The sequence below is a fragment of the Corvus kubaryi genome, unplaced genomic scaffold, assembly GCF_017639235.1.
Source record: "Corvus kubaryi isolate FWS band 111438036 unplaced genomic scaffold, C.kubaryi_AGA036_p1.0 37385, whole genome shotgun sequence".
NCBI classification, from domain to species: Eukaryota; Metazoa; Chordata; class Aves; order Passeriformes; family Corvidae; genus Corvus; species Corvus kubaryi.
The window spans coordinates 20,581,676-20,604,777 of NW_024581127.1; the positions used below are offsets into that span (position 1 = coordinate 20,581,676).

Sequence of the window (23,102 nt, forward strand, 5' to 3'; positions counted from 1 at the left end):
ATTTGGGATAGAAAGTAGTTTAAAAAAGAGAATGGCAATCCATACAAAGAGATATTGCAACAAATCCCTATATTTAGTGTATACACTAGTTCAGTTTTCTGAAATTATCAGTTTATGGATATTCTGTTATATACTCATGCCTCCACAAATGACAAGAAAACAATATGACGTACATATTTCACTCTAAATTGGAATACTAGCATGCTTTTGATTTCAACTGAAATTAAAATTTTGATTATATATAGAGTTAAAATGAATGTCTCTACAGTAAATACAATAACCCAGCTCAAGGTACACATGATGAATCAGAAAGAAGCCCTGAAATTGTTTCAGGTGTTCATTTTATAATAGATAATTCAGGCAACTGTGAAGTTGCCTTAAATAAGAGAAGATACCTAAACTTGTACAAGTAAAGGGTCTCAAATTCTGAAAAAAGTGTCTGGATAGCGACTTTCTCTTAGAAATAAGGCTGCAGTGGTCCTGTCAAAGTTTCCACCAACTTTTTTTTCCTCCTTCTGTATCTTTTCAAGAATACAGTTTAATTCTATAACACAACCACTTAGTTCAGGTTTACTGTGCAGATATTTTACTGAGGATATGTATTAGAGCTGACACATATGGAATCAACCTGTCTTGCTGTTTATGTATAGTTCTACTTTAAAGACATAAATAAAAATACAGTAACACTGATTTTGCATGTTGTGAAGATATTAATATTTCTGAAAATATAAACATAATTTGTTGAGAAAAACAATTCAGCCCAGCCACACATGCAGAGCTCTCTTCAATGTATCTGCTAATAGAAAAAGACAAGGAGATCACTTTGCTTACTTTTGTCTCCTAGAGAGACAGAAAATAGACAAGTCGTGACAGTAGTATCCATACCTAAACACCTGGTTTCAATTCCTCTCCAGAGTCCAGATGACAGACATTCCCTCACTGCAGAGCCAACTAGCATGTATCCTGAGTCACAAGTAAATATAGCTGTAGATCCATAAGTGATTTGAGTTCCAATCTTATTTCCATTTGGAGGTGTAGGAAGTTCTCCACAGGAAATAACTTCATGGCAAAACAAAAACAAAACACAAGTATACAGCTGAGAATCACAAACACACATACGATAATACCTAACAACCAATAATAATTATCAACCAGTCGATCAGATAAATAAATTTCACACCTTGAAATATTTTGGAGAAATCTGTAGAAAACAATGATTAAAAACCTGCAAACAAAAACTATTCCTTCCCCAGAAATTATACTTAAGAAAGAGAGGGGGAAGAACAATTAAAATAATTTCTGTGAAGTTAAAAAAGCCACTCAAAACATTATTAAATGCTGTTTAATTACCTTGTTTTTATCAAGTACTTTCTGCATATTGGAACCTCACCAGTGCTATCAGTTTTAAAGTTACATTTCTTTAGGAATAGGCCATTTGGATCACCTAGGTCATAATGAAATGCTTACCCTAGCATTCACACATTACATTTTTATAAAGAATGAATGATATTAATGGAATTCCTTGCCATTTATTTACAACTGGAAGCATTTTTCAATCAAAATAGTATTTTTCTTTTTCAATTTTCTTTTAATAATTAACAAAGCCAATTTATTATTAGTAAGTAAGAGGCTGAAATTAGGTAGCACACTTTATGCCTAGAAGAAAATGTCATAACATTTCAAACAAAACATAGTTAAAAATAGTTTATTTTAAAGCAAAGAGGGATACAAATACAAATTTAGTATGTAGAATATATACATATATACAGAGAGAGAGATATAGGTACAGACATATACACAGTATTTTTAACACTAGCAGAGATGAAATATTGCAATTAACTTTTAAAAATTCTCTCAATTATAAATTATATTTCCAGTTATAAAGAACCCAAAATTAAGGTTAATTTCCAGTATAATTAATCTGTCTTTGCAATTGCTTTTTTAAACCACTTTTTTTTTCATATGTATTGTGAATGAATTAGAAATATATTTTAAGCCACAGTTATCTGGCTTATCTACAGACTTTTTAGGTATATGTGGATTTATACATAAACATGCAGATACACACTTTTGATACAGGTACCAAAAGCACAGTTATATCCCACTGTCAGAAGATACATCACACAGTGTTCCATAAAGAGAAAGAGTTTTACGGCTTCAAATTGTAACCAAAACACCACAGTTTTGAAAAACGAGATGTCTAAATTTATATTTATAAAGAAATGTGCTTTTCACAGCAGTGGGAGTGGGAAAAACAATTGCAGCTACATCTTTAGTTGGTTTAAATATCTGAATATTAATTATTTATTTTTTGAAAATTAACTATTCCAGGTTATCAGCATACCAGCTAATGGTAGGAATGATGTGGATATGAGCAAATGCATGCTACATGGTAACTAGCTGAAAGGAGAGATTATTTTATTTATCAAGTATGCAGACAGGACACAAAGGTTTTGCGTTTTTCAAGACTTTACAGCATTCCTGACCTAAAAAAAATATATAGGAAAATATTCTCTTACTACTTCTATGTACTTTTATAAATTCAGGGACCTTTAAAACTCAGAAGTGTGCTTACAGATATGTCCTTGTCACTAAATCTAATGTATTATATTTGTAAATAACAGCCTTTAGGATATCCAGGAATTCCAGCCAAGAAACACTTTTTCTAATTAGCTGTTTTGAATACTAAATTAGTTAATTTCTAATTCACCCAATAAAATATTTTTTCCTGAAATCTGTACAGCGGATGCAGATACAACATGTACTCACTTTGGCAGTAAGGCCGCTCATTTCTCCAACTCCAGGTGCCATTAGCAAGACACTCGATAGATGCTGGCCCCAAACCATAATACCCAGGATCACAGCTGAAAACTACTTTTGTTTTATACTCATAATGTGAACCATTCACTATTCTCCATCTTCCATGTTCCAGGGTAAAAGAATTGATGCTCGGACATGTAACAACTTCCAAAATAACAAAAACATATAGTTATTGGTGGCTTAGTACAGGCAAATTGGGAAAATCTGTACCATTATTAATCAATAAATGTATTTTAAACACAGTGACATAATCTTTGAAAACTAAGGTTGTATTTGAAATTGCCTGTGGTTAGAAGGTTATGAGTCGTCTCATTTAATTAATAATGATCCAGAGAGAGCAGGGATTGTGTATGCAGAGTGATGCAGCTGGCGTAGATAGAAGCTATACCATGGTTGAATTCTCTGTAGGTAGACCTTCCATGACACTTTACATCAGGCACCAGAATCTTTACTAAAATTTCAAGTAGATTTAAATGGAGGAATTATTTTTTTACCCAGGTAAACTCTGTGAGATATGGTAGACTTATTTGAGAGACTGCACATTGGTGACAGATAAAATAATATCCATATCCAAGTTGTTATTCAACAGCTATATATTTTTGTCTCATTTCTTAATTCTAAGTGTTCTTCCTCCAGATATGGAAAAAAAAACATTCCACAACACTAATATAATAAAAAATAGTATAAGAAGCATAACAATTTTTCCTACTTTGTTTTTCTCTATTTTCATTGGTTTTTGAGAAAGAGGAAAATTCACGACAGAATGAAATTTTCAAAAACAAGAAGAAAAAAAAGGAGAAAGGGGAAATCCTTGAAAAATACTCCAGTGTTAATTTACTTTCATTTCCAAAATTCATTGGGTGAGATAATCCAAATTCTAATGCGCATGAGACACTGACATCCCTGTACTGGTCTCTACAATCACCTGGGTTTTTATATCCTATTTGTAACAGCCGATATTTACTTCTTTTTGGGAATAAAATGCATTTTCTCTGCAGTGATGATACCCCAAGTTTAGATGGTGTAGGACTATAATGACGGGATGAATATAAATAATAAGCAGCAGTTTCAAACAATTGTCACAGAGGTTTTGCAATTCTGGATAGTAAAAAAGGGTTTGTTAACAGTATATGAATTGTGCAGCTCTCACTGAAGAGATGACTTTTGCAAAAAACCTCTACAACCATTAACTTTGATTTAACTGTAAATGAATTATTAGTTTGATTGCATTCTTTAAGCTCTACTATATTTACTCTGCTGTTTGAGTGCATTCTATAAGCTCTAGCATAATTATTCTGCTTATGCTGTTAAGTTTCAGCATCTCTTAGTTACGTATATTTCATATATGTATTTCATAGTAATTTAATACCAGCAATAATACATAGATTGAAGTAACCTGAAGATGAAAGTTTAAGTCATGTGAAGATTTGTTCCCTGGGTAAATAAAAAAAATGTACAGACAGCTTTTTACTCACCAGAGACTTTTTACATGTTACTCACCTACACAGCGAGGTGTTTTATTGTGATTGCTCCAGGTACCATCCGGCTGGCAGACTGCAGTAGTAAGCTCTTTGGCTGATAGCCTATATCCATCATTGCAAAAATAAGTAACACGGGTGCCAACTAAGTAATCTGTAGTTAATATCCCACCATTTACTGGAGCTTTAGGAATTCCACAAGATATTGCTGAGTAGAGAGAAAGACAAAGGTTTTTATATCCACTGACCTCAAAGAGCTTATGCATTGCAACATCGCTAGTCTTAAATTCACAAAAAAATTTTAACTCATTAATTTTTAACTCATTAATGTGTGTTTTAAGCAGGCAAATAAATGCTCTTAAAATTTTAGGGAATTGAATCCAATGAAGCTTTTGCATTTTGATGGAGGAAGCAAAAAATAAGAACAATGGTTCATAACTCTGCAGCTAACCATTCAAACTTTGTAACCTCTGGCAAAACACTAAAAGCAACTTTCAAGATTCTATTTTTTCAACCTGGAAAGCAGAAAGAAAATACCCTTTTGAAAATATTGAATCACAGAATCATAGAATGGCCTGGGGTGAAAGGGACCTTAAAGATCTAGTTCCAATCCCTCTGCAATGGGCAGGAATATCTTTCACTAGGTTGCTTAAAACTCTGTCCAGCCTGGACTTCAACACTTCCAGTGATGGGGCAACTACAACTCCCCTGGGCAACCTGTTCCAGTGCCTCACCACCCTCACAGTAAGGAATTCCTTCCTGATGTGTGATTTGAACCAATCCTCTTTCATTTTAAAGCCATTCCCACCTATCCTATTAAGGCCTAAGACCTGCATGCCCTTGTAAAATGTCCCTCTCCAGGTTTCCTGTAGGCTTGTTTTAGCCCTGGTCTTTGTCATCAGTGACTTGGGAAGTGCAGCTGAAGCACTTGTCAGTGAAGACTGAATCAAAACCACTGCTGAGTATCTCAGCTGTCTCCATGCCCCAGGTAACCAGGTCTTCTGTATCCTTCTGGAGAGGGCCCACAATTTGCCTAGTCTTCCTTTTAACAGCAATGTATCTTTAGAAGCTGTTCTTGTTCCCCTTGACAGATGTATTTTATCACATCTCTAGCTTTCCTAACCTGATCCATGGTTGCTTGGACACTTTGTATTCCTCCTACGGTGCCTGTCCTCACTTCCACCCTCCCTAGGCTTTGTTCTTGTGTTTCATTTTGTCCAAGAGCTCCTTGCTCATCCAGGCAGGTGTCCTGAAGTTTCTACTTGACTTTCTCTTTGACAGGATGAGACATTTCTGAGCTTGGAACAAGTAATCCCTGACTATTAACCAGGTGTCTTGGTTCCCTCTTAAATCTAAGGCTTTATTCCATGGTAGTCTACCAAGCAAATCGCTGAAGTGGCCAAATCCTGCTCTTCTGAAGTCAAGAGTAGCTAGTGCCCACCCTTCTCACTGTTCTGAGGATTTTGTACTCTGTAATGTCACAGTCACTTTCCTTTCCTAGCTTTACATTCCTCATCAGCCCCTCCTTGATGCTGAGAAAAAGGTCCAGCATAGCACCTCTCCTTGCTGGCTCTCCTTTCTCTTAGAGTAGCAAGTTGAAAACTACAAATAAAAGTGTAAGCCACTACTTAATTAATTTTCTTTAACAAAAGTAATGTACCCAGAGAAGATCTGGTTCTAAATAATGTTCTGTCTGTTTTGGGAATAAAAATAAAAACTAACCCTTTTCCGCATTCTAAAACCATATATCTAATGTAGGTCAGATCAAAAAAAAAGTGAAAAAACAGGGCTTAGGCATTTAAGTCTGAAGTACCTTACTTTGAAGTCAAATCTTGAGCCCTAAGAAAGTACCTATCATGCCCACACAGGAATATTAATCCTCTCAGACTATGTATAAATTCTTGGAAAAAAAAAAAGCACAATCTATTTTTGCCCCTACTGGGAGCTGATCTGACATAAAATTGATCTGCTTCATAAGCAATATAATAACTATGTGGCACAGTATCACAGCTAATAATCACAGCTAAGACACAGGTAAAGCACCAATCCTATAACAACTTCCAGGGGTGTAAGAATCAATGTTAAAATATGCCATAAAAAAATCCCTTGCACATGACATGTAAATTTAAAAAAAAAAACAACAAAAACCCCCAAAAACCACAGTACAGACACACTGCTGAAAAGATCACAGAAAACTATTCCTAATTTTCTATCAACCTATCTTGGCAACTATAAGAACATATACCTAATGGCTGTCACAATATCTACTGGCACCTAGAGACAAATACACATTTAAAAGAAAGAAAGAAAATTTGATGAGGAAATGAAAGACCCCAAGAAACTGTAATTGAATTCAAAATTCCAGAGTGTCTGAGGACATGACGCCAGACAGATAAAAACTGACAAGTTAATTAAACCAGAATATCCATCTTCCGTCTTTTACTGAACATCTGATAAAACTGTACTATTTCACTTGCCATCACCAAAGAAAGAAACAACTTCTATGACACTAAATGAAAACATGTGACCGTGTTTATTACTTCTTAAATTCCTCAACAGCTTGGATTGCAGACTAGGCAAATTCCAAGATGATAACAATATGCTTGTATAACCAAGGTATAACCAAACAACACTGTTTACTGCATAACTGGCCTAGCTTAACCTCTTCCTTCAAAAGCACATATTAATGATAACAAGAACTTTGAGACAATAACAAGAGTTGCCAGAACAATGTCCACTGCGTTACATCAGGGCCAGCACTCAGCAGCACAGAAAATGAATATCCACTTGCAAAATACTTGTAACATGTAAACAGCATTGATTACAATCCTAACCACCAACAAATTCTACAACACTGTTTATTCACATAATGCACATAATTCACATTCTCTCTCTTTTACCAATCAGCAAAATATATATCAGATACATTCTGGCTACAACTTGAGATGTTCTGTATCTACCATTGAGATTAATTACTCCTTCAGTATTCAAAAATCTCCATCAGTGACTTGACAAATTTTGAGTCATATTATCCATGTTAACAGTCAATCTTGCGGCACAAGAAAAATAAATCCCTCCCTTAACCTTAAATTTTTAAGAAACAACATGCAACCCAGCACACCAAATGCTTGATAACAGACTTTTATATAAACAATAGAGCTCCCAAGCGTCACCCAATGACATTTTAGTTTACAGCAGTTTTGACCTGAATTTCATATATGTGGAAACTTGCACAGAAAAGCTGCCCAGAGAAATTGTGGATGCCCCGTCCTTGGAAGTGTTCTAGCCCAGGTTGGATTGGCTTTAAGCAACCTGGTCTAATGAACAGTGTTCCTGCCCATCCCAGAGGGATTGGAACTAGATCTTTAGGGTCCCTTCCAAGTAAAACTGTGGGAGACAGAGGAGTAGAAACTCCTGCAATTAAAGGAGGCTTTGATTTACAACCCTGGAAGAGACTAGGTCTGGCTTAATTGACAGAGATTTGTGGACTTTAAGCAAAAGGATTACAAACTTGTGTTCCTATCATTATAAGTAAAATTGTACACTGGGTGTTTTGGTGAAGGGTTTTAAAATATAATAGTGTGATTTTATATAGTTTAAGTTAAGAATGTAGATGGTATAAAAGAGACAACTGTGTGTACGTGACATGAGAAGTTATTGGTCAAGACATAGCTGCATTGCAGTGAGAAGTGCCAGAGGTGATAGGTCATTAATCTAAAACAAAGTGTCGTTTTAAGTATCTATTGGATTAGAAAGTTATAAATTACGATGTAACCCTAAATCTTGTGACTAGTCGCCATTACTCGGAGGTGTTGTAAAATCTCATGCCTGGACTGATGCATTTGTTATTTTAAACAATAAATTCGTGTAATTGCATAGTCCCATCCCTGAAAGTTATTTTCCTCCGACACGTGAAAGCGCGAGAAACGGACATAAAACCTTGTATGATTCTATGAAAATTATCTTTTAGTTAGGGGAAAATGTGACAATATCAGGATAAGTTATTGCCACATCAGATAATTTGACAGGAAAAAATGACAAATAGGAACTATCCAAAATTCCCTAATCTATCAAAGAAATGTTTGGTCACTGTACATCAGCTTGGGCAATACTGTGAATCAAACTGAAACATTAAAATCTATTCCTTTTTCACAAACTTCAGAACACATTTCCACTTCCAAAGATATACATAAAAAACCAGACAGAGACCTTGGAAAACGGAAGACCTTAATTATATTAGTTCTCAAAGAACACCAGCATTTTGAAGACTTACCTGAAATTTCAGAAATTATTATTAGACCAGAATGAAGTTCTTAAATACTCTTCACTATGTCTTAAAGCAGTATTTTTTGTATCTGTCAGGCTTATTAGATCCTCTTGAAATACTGTTTCTTCAAAGTACATTTGTTTTTATGAGGTTGAAAAATTTTGGCACAGAAGTATGTCCCTAAAATATTTACCTGCTATTAATTTTAAGTCAGAAAACTGATGGCTTACATTACAAAAGGAAATAGACAGTTTCTTAGAGTATATATTTTTGAATAAAAGAATTTACCTTGACAAGCTGGGACTGGAACATCCCATGAGTAATAACCATATGGAGACTTCCTGCATACAGCAGTACTTTTCCCAATGAGCCGAAAGCCTCGATCGCAAGCCCAGCGAACCATACTGTTGAGCTGTCCACCTGTCTGACTGACAATGAAACCATGCAGAGGCGACTCCGGGGTGCTGCAGTAGAGAGCTTTAAACATAAATATTGAATGAATAAAATACGCGTTTAGAATTCAGATAACAATTCTTGAGAAATTCTTGTTGAACTCAGTGGACATCTGATAGGACACTGAGAAAATGTTACTAAAAGTTGTGTCTTGTGCTGATAATGCATGCATTGAGCAATTTCACAAAATATAAAGGTGATAAAAAAAGAGCTTTATAAGCACTTTATAAGATTTGGGTTTCAGTAGCCTCCAAAAAAATAGAGTGATAACTCACTTTTATAACTGGCTATAGCTTTGGGGTTTGGGTTTTTTTTACCATCTTCTTTTTAAATCAAATAATCTACTGAACTTTAGTTTATGATGAAATATATTGAAATTATATATCTATAAATTTCAGTAGTATACAAATTTTTGAAAGAAGGAAACATCTAGCACATCCTGAACATAACTGTTAAAATAGTCCTTTCTTTATGGTCCTAAATAAACTCTTTCATTTAAGTTTTCTGATACATTGAAGTGAAGTGAAACAATTAAAATAGATTTTAATGATATTGATGACTGCCACGATAAATCCATGGCAAAAAATACTTAATCTGATTTTAGCTGTTGATTAATTTAGAACACATTAAGTCTTACAGAAGTCTTATCTAGAGACTATGAAAAAAATCATTGCTAATTATGAAAGCAAATAAAATCTCTAAGAGTTACAGTTTTTATAATCTGAAATTATTTATGTACTTAACAACTCTGTTATTAAACACTGGTCGCTACTATGTTTCCTTTATCTCCCTTTTTCATCGAGTACCAGGTAATTTAGGTTTGTCTGTCTTGTCAAAGGAGCGAACCAGAAGGCTCTTATAACCTGGTAACCGGTTTAAGATGAATTTTGTTTGTGTAAAAGGTTAACTTGGTCTCTGATTAATTTGATTAATGCCTGCTGGCCATCACAGCCATTTTCCCTTTTTGTAGAAAAGAAAACTGTGTTGGAAGTTTGTTTCCAAGCGCTTCGTTTATGCTTTGAAAAATGTTGATAACTATTAATATTTATTTTCTCAGGCAAACAGCAAACTGCTGCTTCACTCTCTCTTTAAAACTTTGCATGTCTCATTAATTACTTCAGGTCAATGTTTTTCTCCTGTGAAAGCTTCCTCTGACCAGAATGGAGTTACATGGCTGTTCATTTATGACAAATATTTATTAAACATATTAAATCAAAGAGCAGAATGAGAAGTACTGCTATATCTTTCAGACCACATACTATGAAAATATTTTCTTCCTTACACTAAATCTCTCCTGACTTATCCTTTCTTGAAAGAACCAAATATACAGACACCTCTACTTCTCTAGTGTATAAGAAAATATACCAGTATATTCAGTGTGAAGCAATCACTAGAAAATATTTCCTGTCTACCTCTCAACAGTTCTCTCAGTACCTGTAAGGAAAGACTATGAAGAATTTTCTCTTCTTTCTCTTTTAACAGATCCAACAGGTAATAACGTGCAATGAAAATTGCCACAATATATTATTTTGTGTCTATTAAACAGTGAATTTTATCTCATTAACAACAGATATTTTAAGCCTGAGAAAACTGTCCTCTCCTAAAGGGAAAGATGACACTGATACAGTTTCACAGTATATTTTGATCCCAATTATTTTTCTTCAATTGTGAAGTAGCCAAAAATTAAGGAAAAACAAAAACACACAGCAGAAGAATTTGATACTTATTATTTATTTCTTTCTCTACTTTGTGAAATGAAACAGCTTTATGCCAACAACTTCTTTAATATCTGCAGATACTATCCCCAGTACTCTTCCTTGTGTGTCTTTCATATCTATGTTCATCATAAAAAAAGCAAATACAGATTTTGTGTAATTGCTGTAAATTACAACAAAACTAATTTAGCTTGATTAATCAAAATAATTTTCCAGTAAAATTAATATTCTATAACAATTCTGTTAAAGCAATTTTACTAAAATCTAACTTTGTCAGGTACCATTTCCACACACTATTCATAAATATGTTAATTTGAATTAATAATACATAAAACACTGGCTTTTTTACATACTAAGTTATCTCTTTTAATGTTGTTTGCTGCTTCTGTTGAACCTTAAATTAAAGTGTTCAACCCTTCAGGGTCTCATATTTTTCCACTTCATAGGTGTTCACTCCTGCCTTATTGCAGTGCTTTCCCCTGTTCCACCAAAATTCTTAATGGTGAATTGTATAAAGATCCAGTTAGAAAAACACCTCAGTATGAAGAGGCATACAAGTGCAAGTAAATGGGAGAGAGAAGGGGGAAGCTGCTTCTTTTATCTTTAGTACTGGCTTATGCCATTTTGAAACCCTGTCTTTTATTAATTCTCTACAGAACACGTGTGGGGTTTTTTTTCCTCACAAGATGAGGTCATCAGGTTCATGTAGATAGAACAGGTTTGACTTCCGTTCAGTTTGGTTAATTAAGGATACAAAACATAGTTTATATTACTCTTTTCACATAAACATATATTCCATATTGAAATTTTATGGACTATAGAAAGTCACATTAGCATACCTATATATCTTATCCTGAAACCCTTTTTATTGGTGCCATGATCTGCTGACCATCGGAGAAAGACTTCATGGCCATTGCTGGTTATATTTAGAGATGATGAATAGTCCCCGCTGAGAGATATGAGCAATGGACTATGACTATTTGGTCCTTGGTACCAAGGAAGGAAAAAAAGAAAGGAAAGAGGAGTTACAAAGTTTAAAATAACATACAATGAACCATATGCACACAATTAATATACATGTAAAACATTCTTCAAGCAAATGGCAAATTAATTTGAATTTAAAATTGAAATTATATGTTATAACTGGAAGCTATGTATTTGCTCAAAACAAAAATTATTTCTATGTATAACATGACGTACAGTTTTAAAATACAGTAATCCAGCAGGTTTTTTTAGCATACCAAATCAAAATATTTGCTTAAGATTTTTTATACTGAAAAATTATTATATGCATAAACAATAGTAATTAGACAGATGCAATATAAAAATACAATGATATAGACAAGGTATCATCCAAAGTTATGCATCTTATAGTTACCATCGAAAACCTCAAGTATATCAAATTCCTTTTCTGTCTGGAAGAATTCGAAGAACATGCTGATATTATAACCCTTTTCCACAGTAATGGTCCATGCACACATCTGGAGATTTGGGTAGCTATCAGGATATCCAGGGCTCAGTATTACTCCTGTTGAATCCAGACGCATCTCATTGGCTGGACATAGCACTGTGAAACAGAAAAATTGGCAAAACAGTCTAAAGCCCATTATTTCTGTTTCGTGTGATTGACAAGATTTTACTGAGTTTAAAAGAACTGGATTACTCATTCTATTTCCTTAAATTGAGCAACATGGTGATTTAAAATATGATGGAGTTAATTTTGAATTTATCTGGATTCACTAGGTCTCCACAGAATAATAATCTCATTAAATAGAAATAGTTGATATCACCATGTTATTGGAACTTTTTTCAAAAAATATGTTTGCTTCATGATATATGAACAAATGCCTTCAGTATATTCACAATCTAACACTGCTAAAAAGGAGCGTTGAAAGCTTTTTATATTGACAACTCACCCCTACATGAAAATGAGTTAGTCCTGAGTTACACAAGGAAAAAAATATAGGATCTTAGTTTTCTCAATAATACTGGAAATAATATTGTCTCATTAATTACAAAAATCAGGTTTTGTGTTGAAAAAGTTATTGGACTATGAAGAGAGATAAACAACACAGAAAAGCAGAGAATGGGAGAGAAAAAGAGTATTCATCTTCTTAAAAATCTTTGTAAGAATCACAGAATATTTGGGTTGGAAGCAATGTTTGAAGATCATCTAGTCCAATCCTCTGCAAACCCATCCAAACTGATCTGTATCTGCCCATATATTTTAAAAATATTTGTATCTCAGTTGCAAATTAGCATCTAGTTGTTAAACTTAAGAAGTTGTTTCTCATGTCCTGTGTTTTTTTTCAATTACTCAAGAAGAGACTAAATACAACACCTCCACCCACTTAATAAAACTCATATGGATGGAACCTGGCTGTAAAACTACAGTGCTGTGCATATCTCAAGAAAATGAACAAGGTAATCCTCTTAGCTTTATATGTACATACAGATATATGTACGTACACATATATTTATATAAAAATGTGGGGCAGGAAGAGCATAACTAATCTGGCTGCACTCATTTATCTGCAGCTGGTTTTGTCTTGCAAACTGTCCTTAATTTGAGGATTTTCAGTTAAACATCCCTCAGGAATTTTATAGAGAATTTAACGACTTGTTTCTGTTAAACAGATTCCCTTGGGAATTGGGTAGCTAAGTTTTCTATGAATCAGAGAAAATGTATCTGAGATATAGTTAAAAGTCACCATTAAAGAATTTTCTCAAGGTCCCCTAATTATGATGCAAAATACAGTTTGAATCTTCTTACTCTGAAATTTTCATTTTACCCTGAAAGTAGAAGCTAATTTAAAGCAAAATTAAGGGAAAAGCTACATGTTTTGTACGGACAATGCTCTATTTTAACAAAATAAGATGATAGGCATTGGCTAAACTTGTGGAATGTAGTGAGTATTTTCACATCTAAAGGAAATTTGCAAGAATTTAAAGAAATGCTCATTCAACTAACACACACCAGACAAAAACAGAGAAAAAAAAAGTGACATAGTTTAAAATAGTGCTAAACGTGATGTAAACTAAGCTGTAACAATTAGAATTACCAAATAAATCTTATTTTGCTTCAATATTTTTTCTTAGGAATAGCTCATTTGTCGGGTATACCTTCACTGCAATACATTAACTTCAAGACCAATATATTGTTACTTAAATTCTGCTAAGCAGCATTCTTCAGATTTACTTATGGATTAATTTTGAATGTAGGTATCAATTATTTTCAAGTCGAAAATTAAAGAAAAATTCCATCAAATCTCACTTTACACTAGCTAAAGCATACAACATATGCACAAGGTTAAAGCATCAGGAACTAACACTGTTAAGTCCAACAACAAACATATGGTCTACCCAGTGAAAAGAACTAGTAAACTAATACTAATATGAACCAACAGAAGAACTGAGTTTTTTACTTGGGAGTGACTCTTATGTAGTGTGTTATAGTCTGCACAATGAAGTATGGTAGCTTATCTATAGACTAATATGATAAAGTAAAATCATGAAAGACAGAAATTTTTGGCATGTATTTTTGCTACCTTTATATTTCTCAAAGCTCTCTATTCATCTTTCATTACTGAAATTTAACTTATATGCTTTGATCTTCAACCTTAGACATTATATAAATAAATAGAAAATATGCTGCTGTTTATTCTAGGTTGCCAGTTGAACTGATCATTTTAACACAATTGGACAAATTCCTTTGCAATTTTCTTTTTAATTTTCTGACTCCAACTCTGAACACCATGTTAATTTCATTCTGCTTTAAACGGAAATTATAAGAGCATTGATTTAATATTTAGTATTGGAACCAATGTTTAGCATTCATATCTGACAAATAAAAGATTCACTACGGTAACTGAAGTCATCATTCCTGAGTTTTTGTCTTGGGTCTTGCGCTGAATACAAATATGCCTTCAGCAACACACGCTGAGAGAATGCCTCAGGATCAGCACATATGTCTCTATTTGCCCTATCTAATATTACATTATTTTCACATTTAAAGCAATGCCTGGAGGTTACTATGGTTTTCCACCTATTAAATGCTGTAAGTCTGCCAAGTTAGGATTTAAACTTAAATTGGGGTGTTGGAAGCTATTTCTAGACACATTTGTACTTAACTAAATGCATAGATTTTCAGAAATTATCAGTGTTAAAGTTCTTATGAAGCTCACATTTCAATTTCACTTTGCATTTTTAAGAACTAGACTTACTGCTGTGAATTATTTTGACTTCTGCACAGTTTTGTCCATAAAATCAGGAGAAAACAGTTTAATCAGCTGTAATAGTAGACCCTTCCAGTTTTCCAGGAATGGAGGAGCACAGTATATTTATACAAGAGTTTTTTTTAACTCTCAGCTCAAAGCTTAGGTGAATTTTTTAGTAATAATAAAGTCTTAAAAATTAATAAACTGATGTTTAATTTCCTAGCATCTATATTGTACACCATTTTATAACTTTAGAAATTGCCAAGAAACAGTAAAATATTAAAGTTTTACTTGTAAAAGTAGTAGATTTATTCACAATTAATTTACTCTTGCAAAATAAATCTTTCATCGTGAATGTTTTATTGATATGTTAATGAATTAAAATTACTGGAGAAGGACACACCAAAACGTTAGATTGGTAGGAAAAACAGATGGCAGTATTTTTAATATAATACAAATGTAAATCAAATGCACTTATTATGACTGATTTGGGAAAGTATTTTAATCCTGCTGTAGATGTTAGAATATTAAGCTCAGGAACAGATGGATCACAAAGGAATATCACAGCAACTAGCAGAATCCAAAACGGCTTTTGTTAACATAACTTATACTTTTATGAGGCTGTGGTGTTTCGGTTTGGTCTTTTTTCCTTGAAAAGACTTTATCATACATGTTTATAACTGTAGGTCCTTATTCATCCTTCCAGATATAAATGGAAGAATTAGTAAGAAAACATAAACTCATACCCATCACTGGAACTGCAAAGAGATTCCATTTTTTAAATGAAGCATGTGCAAGGCTTGTCTTCATTAGCTCCCTAATCAGCTTGGTATGAAAGAAAAACCTCACATTTTTTTTTAAATTACAGAAAAATTATATTCTACTGTAACACATCAAATTTCAGCTTAATAAAGACTGGTCTAAAGTGTGATGTTAGTCACTGGCAGGAATGCAATCTTGTTTTGAGCTTACCAATGAGATGGCATTATCTATTTGCAGTTTTCAGTTAGAAGAAAAATGAACAAACAAATGCATACACACACACACACACACACACACATACATAAAACCTGGTTTTTAGAATACATTGAATAAAAATGGAAGTACTTAAAACTGCCCTGAAAAATTATTTTGTGAACTTGTTCACCTAAATCCATGCTATGTTAATTTAGCATTTTAAAAAATTTCCGTATAAATTTTCATACTATTATGTTGTAGATAAAATGAAAGTCTCATTATTTACTGAATTAGACTCCCTGAAAAAAAAAAGGAACTATAAAATTATGTTCACAAAGTAGAGCATGAACTTGCAAAGTTGATTAAAAATTGCTATATATTTTGCATTAATATCTGACATATGTGAAACAAAACAAAGAGTGATATATTGGGATAAATTGTCAAAAATCTGAAATAGTTTCAGTATCCTGTCTTATGTAAAGAGATGCAGAGGTTATTTAAGGAATCACCAATGAACTGGTCTGACAGCAGGAAAGTAAAAAGGTGGAAAAACCTTGACAAGTAGGTGGTGCTCCATCCATCTGAAGTCTTTCCCCTAGTCGGCATGTCAGAATCTCATTACCAACCAGTGTAAAGCCTGGCTGACACTGGTACCTTATTATGTCTCCTGTTCAGAAAAACAAAACAGGGCAAAACACAAACAAACAAAAGAAACATTAAACAGCAATTAACTGGGACTTTTAGCTTTGAAAACATTATTGATTAATGAAGTTTCTTACCACCATATTATACAATGGGCTAAATGACCTCTGGCATAAACAGCTTTGATTAGTCTAAGAAATGTGTTAAATGAGCTTTGTGTTGCACACTGTGCTGCATCTATCACTTTTTCCCACCACATTATTTGTTAGATAGTTTGCTTATTTATCTGGGTTTGACTGATGCCATGTGAACCAAATGTCCACAAACCTTTAAGCAATATAATTTATAGTATAACCATTACGGAACTAAATAAAAGTATAAGATCAAGTCAGTAGTTCATACAATCCTGAGGGGAAAAAAAATTAAATAGCAACAGGATTTAGTTGATGATATCTAAATTTGGCACTCTGAGAATAAGGAATTGTCATTTTTTAATTAAGAAACCTGTACTTCGTATAGTTTTATGTACCAATAAAAATTGGCATGTTCCAGCACCTCTCTTTGGTCCGTACTACAGAGAAAAAAAGGAAAAAAAAATTCTCTTTGTGACCTATATAACTAATCTTATATTGGTATATACTAAAAACCCCCTATTTTTCTTTGACATCACATGAGCAAAAGCAGACATCTGAAATAAGATCATATAAATAATATTTCTTTGAAATATAGTAACATTATTGACATGTCTCAGAAAGTCAGCATGTCACCCCCTTCTCTGATCCTTTTAACTTTTACAAATTTGATTTTACTCTTTAGGTCACAGAACCTTAATTCTGGTATAGAATACAACATTGTCTACATGTTTTCTTATGGGTTTTGTTTGTTCGTTTCAGTGTAAAACAATGTTTAATATTAAACAGTATGAAAAGTGCATTTTAAAATTAAGTCAATTTCAAAGAGTTACTGTATTATTTATATGTTATCTCTGAAACATAGATGGAATTCAGGATGCATAGGGAAGAGGAATGATTTCTTAAAAAATGTATTATCAAATAAAAATCTGAAGTATTACAAGTACTATTTCCATTCTGAAAAGCATCCTGTGCACAGTAAGTTTACTTTATGAACAAATTTTGCCTTTTTTTTTTTCTTTATATTACCTATTTCGAATTCATCATCCTCAGCTACAATTTCGGCATTTGGTATATTTGCTGGAGGCTGGCAGACACGGAGCTGATAGGCTATAAACAGGAACAAAGCACAGTTGACATTCTCAAACGTAGTTGTCATAGTCATGCAATAACTGATTTAATATCCACCTTAGCAGGATAAAATAAAAACTCCATTAATTTATTTTGAAACTTTCAAAAGAATCAAAAGGAAGGAAATGAAAACATTGGAAGCTGTGTCTTCATTTTCAGTTATTTAGTTTTAGTGGTGAAACCCTCTTCCGGAATAAGAAGCTTAGAAGTGGTTGCCAATTTTCTTACTTAAGTGATCCCAGTTAAAAAGCAAATATTTTTGTATTTTTCAATCATTGTTTTGTTTGGGTTTTTTTTTTTTTTTTGAAAATACAATTTTACTGTTGAACTCTTCCACTTTTGAAACCTTGTAACAAATACAAGTTTTGGAATCCCAAAGATTCTACCCAGAGGCAGCATAACTAATGGACAGAAGCATCTTGAATGTGAAATTTCCCAGTAAATAAACAGTTGTGGAGCACACATCACCTGCAGATAGGGTCAGAGAAGAATCCTGCTTTCGAAGTTCTCATTTGAAGCTTCACATGAAATAATTTTCTGAGATTTAGCACATGATGCAACAGTCAGGCAAAATAATTAGATGAAATAAATAAATAGACAAGTAGGAAGAGTATGCAGAAGCTACATAGATTGATTTTTTTTTTCCCCCAGAGATCCAGTGAAAATGGGCCCATGTTTGGAGACAGACAAAACACCATTTAATCTTAATACAATTAGGACAGAAATCTGGGGAAAGAAAGCACATTGATATATTCACACCTACAGTTGAGTCTCTCCTGTTATAAAGTGTACATTCAGGATAAAGTATGCTTGGTTTTCATTAGTATTACATTTTCATATAGCAGTGTTTTATAGCATTTCTCTTTAGCACAGAAACATCAACTACTTATGGCAGATGACAGTTCAGCTTCAATAATACACATTCTCGGTTGCTTCCTGTAATTAGATACTTTAGTACTCTAACTGGTCAAACTTCTAACAATCACAAAATTTATACCTTAAATAAGACCTATTGTTACTACTACTACCTTTTGTTACTACAGATGAGTCACCCTCATTTGATATCTTCCTATTACACTCCTATTTTGTCAATCATATAATGAAGATCTACTTAAATCAGTGAGTCAGAAAGCCTTAGAATAAAGCAATTTAAAACAAAACACACCAATTAAATACGAAACAGCTGTGCTGTTTGCATCTTAAGAAAAATAACAATAAAAATCATGAACATAATTAAAATTTGATTTAATAAACAAGTCATATAATTAATCTCAAATGTCTCTCATTTTTGGGTAACAGGAGTATCATTAATTTTAATCCTAACATTATTTGTTTTAAATAAATTTGACTCCTTGCCTTTTTTTGACTCATTGACTGCCTTGTCTTTATTACTATAATTTTTGTGCAGCTGATATGAAGGATCATAGACTCCAAGATACTCAGAGATTTATTTATCTTGACAACATTAGACCAAAAATCATTTTAAGTTTCTTTATAAATAATCTTTGTGCTACTCGGTTTGCATCTTTTTTGTACATTAGGGCCCACAACTGTGGTATGACAATTTCCACAACAAAAAAAACAAGTAAAAGGAGATCTTTAGAGACACTTTAATACTAGCAAATTATTAGACCACAAGAAATAGCCTGAAGTTGCTTCACATAAGATTTAGACGGGATAATAACAAAAATGTATTAACCAAAAGGGTTGTCAAGCATTGAAACAGGCTGCTCAGGGAGGTGGTGGAATTACCATCCCTGGAGGTATTTACAAGACATGTAATGTGTTATTTATCATTCTGGTTTACTGATAGAATTGGCAGTGTTGGGTTTACTGTTGGACTTGAACTGGACATAAAATGTCTTTTCCAACCTGAACAATTCTATGATTTTATGAGGATTTTAACATATTTTTGGTCATATACTGATATACTAATAGATATCAATACCTATCAATTCATTAATGAATAAAAAATGTCATTTTTGTCCTTTGCAAGATGATACATGCAATTTAGATGCCAAGATCTGGAATGGAAATTCTGATCCCTCTCAACCTAGCCCTGCTGGAGTCTCTACTCCAAATTCAATTGCTGGTGGATTTTTTTCATTATAGGCTTTATGGATTTGTTTTGTTTTGTTTTGCTTAGATTAAAGTTCCTCTAATACCATTAATTCTGTCTATCTGTATTCACCATGGTCTTTAGTAAGTCAAAAAGAAAGTCTTCTAGTCACAAGATTTGACAAGGATCCAGAAAACAGGCTGTGTCTGTTCACGTTTCCTAGAGTATTCAATCCAATCAGCATTCACAAAGCACCTAAACTCACCCTTACTTCTCAATCTGTCTCCTTTTAATTATAGCAGTGTAAAAGACACTTTGCCACAGAAGGTCTGGATGACTACAAAAAGAGGTAGAATTCAGTGCATTAATTCATACACATTTTCATTCAGTCAGTATTTAATTCAAGGGCAGATTAATGTTAACTACACTATGTAGCTCACTATCATTGAACTACATAGTATAGTAAACATTTTATCATAGGTATAGTTGACTATCATTGGTGTCTCTGCAAAAACAAAACTTTCTTCAAAATATCCAAATGTGTAAAAGAAATTCAGTGTCCTCCAAAAACATTTAGGTTTCAAAGGAATTTTAGAAACACTGTAAAAAGTAAAAGTATGTGCACCTTGAACTTTAGGGTCTTGATGCTGCCTTCTTTGTTCATGTCTCATCATAGTGCAGTCTTTTTGTTTGACTAATAGTAAATTTAATATCTTGTCAAGAAAATAACTTTTTTTCATCATTTATGTTAGTCTTCCATATATTTGCATTACCATAGTAGTGGTCAATCATATTAATAATAGCAACTCTTAGAAAAACCAACTCATTTTTTTATGCCTTGTCTTCTTCCAGTGACCAGCATAAACAGTGGAAAAGTTTAATTTGTCACACTTACCATGATAACTAAGTACAAAGAAGCCACTGGTAGTAAAGTCACTGTGAAACTTGATCAGAATCTGATTGGACGTGCTATAGACTGATTCTAATGCAGTGTTGCCACTAAATTGTCCAATTTGAGGGGAAGTTTGGTCGGGTCCATCCCTAAGAAAAACAAACAGAATGGGGTTTTTTTTGGTCCAAAAATTAATATAATTTCTTCAAATTTTAAGTGAATGCAGTAAATTTTCTCTAGATTGTTCTATAAGGCATGAGACAACTAAAGTAAGATAAAACAGACATCAAGGGCTGAAGACCTTTTCATATCCTGTACGTGGACTGGATACTAATTCAACCACCTTTTGAAAGTCACATTCTTATTTTCAAATAAAAATTGCAGTTAACTCAAAACTATTGAATTTGTGATTTTACTTCATCTACTTGCCAAAATGTCTGATCACATTCGTCTACCTATACTTTCAAATGTGGCTATCAGAAAAGAAATGAAGCTAAAACTGTTCATGTCCCCCAGTCTTTCGATACTGGTAATTCCTAGGAAAATTAAGAGATAGTGTTGTTAGAATTAATTAATAGAATAATTTGAAAAGACAAGAATGGAAATTGTCTTAGCAAAAATAAAACCAAATTACAGTCTAGTGAATACACAATATTCCCCTTGAAAACTGCATGTGGACATTAATAAATCCACATTTTATTTGCAAAGCTTATTTTAAGTTACTTTTAGATATGCTTTAATGTCAGCATTTTTAACCTCACTTTTTTTGGTCCAAATTATGGCACATTGACCCTCTCCCCTCTGTTTTAACAGGGAAATTGTATGCTTTGAAGAAGCATTTTAATTGTGAATAAAATGTTGGGGTTTTTTCATTGGAAATTTCTATAATTTTTTTGATCTGCTCTGTAAACAAATAGTATCCTAGAAGTGGTATAAGCTGCATAATTAAATAGCCATCATGTATATAATACAATTTTGACACATGTAAAAATGAGGACTAAAGCCATTAAATGTCTTCAGATATGTGTTGGAGGGACTAATGTGATAGGCTGCTGCTGAGGGTCATCATGCAGAGCCTTGACAGCCATGGATTCAAGTACATAGAGAATATAATTTGTTTACAGTTACTGATAGCTCAATTCTTTCTGTCATAGCCAAATACAAACAGACCCTCTCATTTTATGTACTCTTAGGAGTAAAAGAAGCCAACTTGGAAGAAATGAATGAAGTGTTGCCCTACTTTAGTTTCAAGTACTCCTTCTCTAAAACACTAATACACACATCTGAAACTTCTTATTATCGCTCCTTTTCTAAGTATTATTTCTCTTGATTGTTGGTGAGCTATTATAGCATACCTCTATATGCTTTTCTTTGTTGACAAACTGAGGAACACTATCATTGTTTTTGAATTCTTGTCCAGTGCTATCTAAAGAGAATGGTCCATTGGAAAACATAGACTGGTGTAACATGGTCATTTTTCCTAGAGAGAGCACTAGTTTCAAGGGGAAAATCACAAAAATATTCTTTTAAATTCATATTTGATTGCAGAGTGTCACATAAAGATTAAATAAATGCCAAAAGTGTTTTCTTACCAGACAGTTATGAAATCATATATTGGCTCTGTTTGGAGAACTGTGAAATTGATGTAGATTCCATTCCCAGGTGGTACTCTTACAAGCCAGAAGCAGTCTTGAAAGTTTGGGTACTCATCAGGGTATCCTGGAGAGTATATGGTGCCGTTCATTGCAGTTATGTTTCCTCCACACAGAGCTATAAAAAAGACACTTTTTAAAAAAGAGAATAGATGCTTTTTGCATTCTACTCAAACCATATAAAAGCCCTACTTTGAAACACATTAGGTACACTATAACTTCATTGCATATGACCATTGCTGTGTAAAGAAAACAGATTTTATTCAGCTTTGTGCAGAGTCAGAAGTCTATTTTGACAGTATTGGTCAAATATAAAAGAAAAAAATCATAATTCTGATGTCATAAATACTACAAGAACTGGTGGTGAAATTCCCTGTGCAACTGATAATTACTTTGTTAGGGCTTTATGTAAATTCCAGCTACAAATTAGCAACACATCACACTAATTCTTTTCATGTATTGTCACAAGAAGATAGCCAACCAAAACTAACACGAGAGAAGGCACATGCAACGTTGAGAGGTGGGTGAAGATTAGAGGGAAACTTCAAAATGAAAACATTGTGTCCTACAGTATGAATAGTAATTTTGCATTTATGGATATAGATTCTGGTAGATAAAGTAAGAGTTCTCTCAATAATTCATGTTGAAGAGTACTAATTTTAGACATCATACAGTGCAGGAGTGACCA

General features: G+C 33.2%; 1 protein-coding gene across 4 annotated transcripts in view; it reads right to left on the reverse strand.

The window, feature by feature from the left end:
- The window catches only part of CSMD3 (CUB and Sushi multiple domains 3), a 613,333-nt gene that overhangs the window by 66,978 nt on the left and 523,253 nt on the right, over positions 1–23,102 (reverse strand). For all 4 annotated transcript variants that reach the window (XM_042035930.1, XM_042035929.1, XM_042035928.1 and 1 more), the window contains 10 exons: positions 22,355–22,532; positions 20,766–20,911; positions 17,710–17,790; positions 16,461–16,574; positions 12,112–12,300; positions 11,573–11,719; positions 8,854–9,042; positions 4,321–4,506; positions 2,770–2,964; positions 886–1,059 (listed from right to left, as the gene is read on the reverse strand). In XM_042035930.1, the coding sequence (XP_041891864.1) occupies positions 886–1,059; positions 2,770–2,964; positions 4,321–4,506; positions 8,854–9,042; positions 11,573–11,719; positions 12,112–12,300; positions 16,461–16,574; positions 17,710–17,790; positions 20,766–20,911; positions 22,355–22,532 (1,599 nt within the window). The remainder of the gene's footprint in view (positions 1–885; positions 1,060–2,769; positions 2,965–4,320; positions 4,507–8,853; positions 9,043–11,572; positions 11,720–12,111; positions 12,301–16,460; positions 16,575–17,709; positions 17,791–20,765; positions 20,912–22,354; positions 22,533–23,102) is intronic.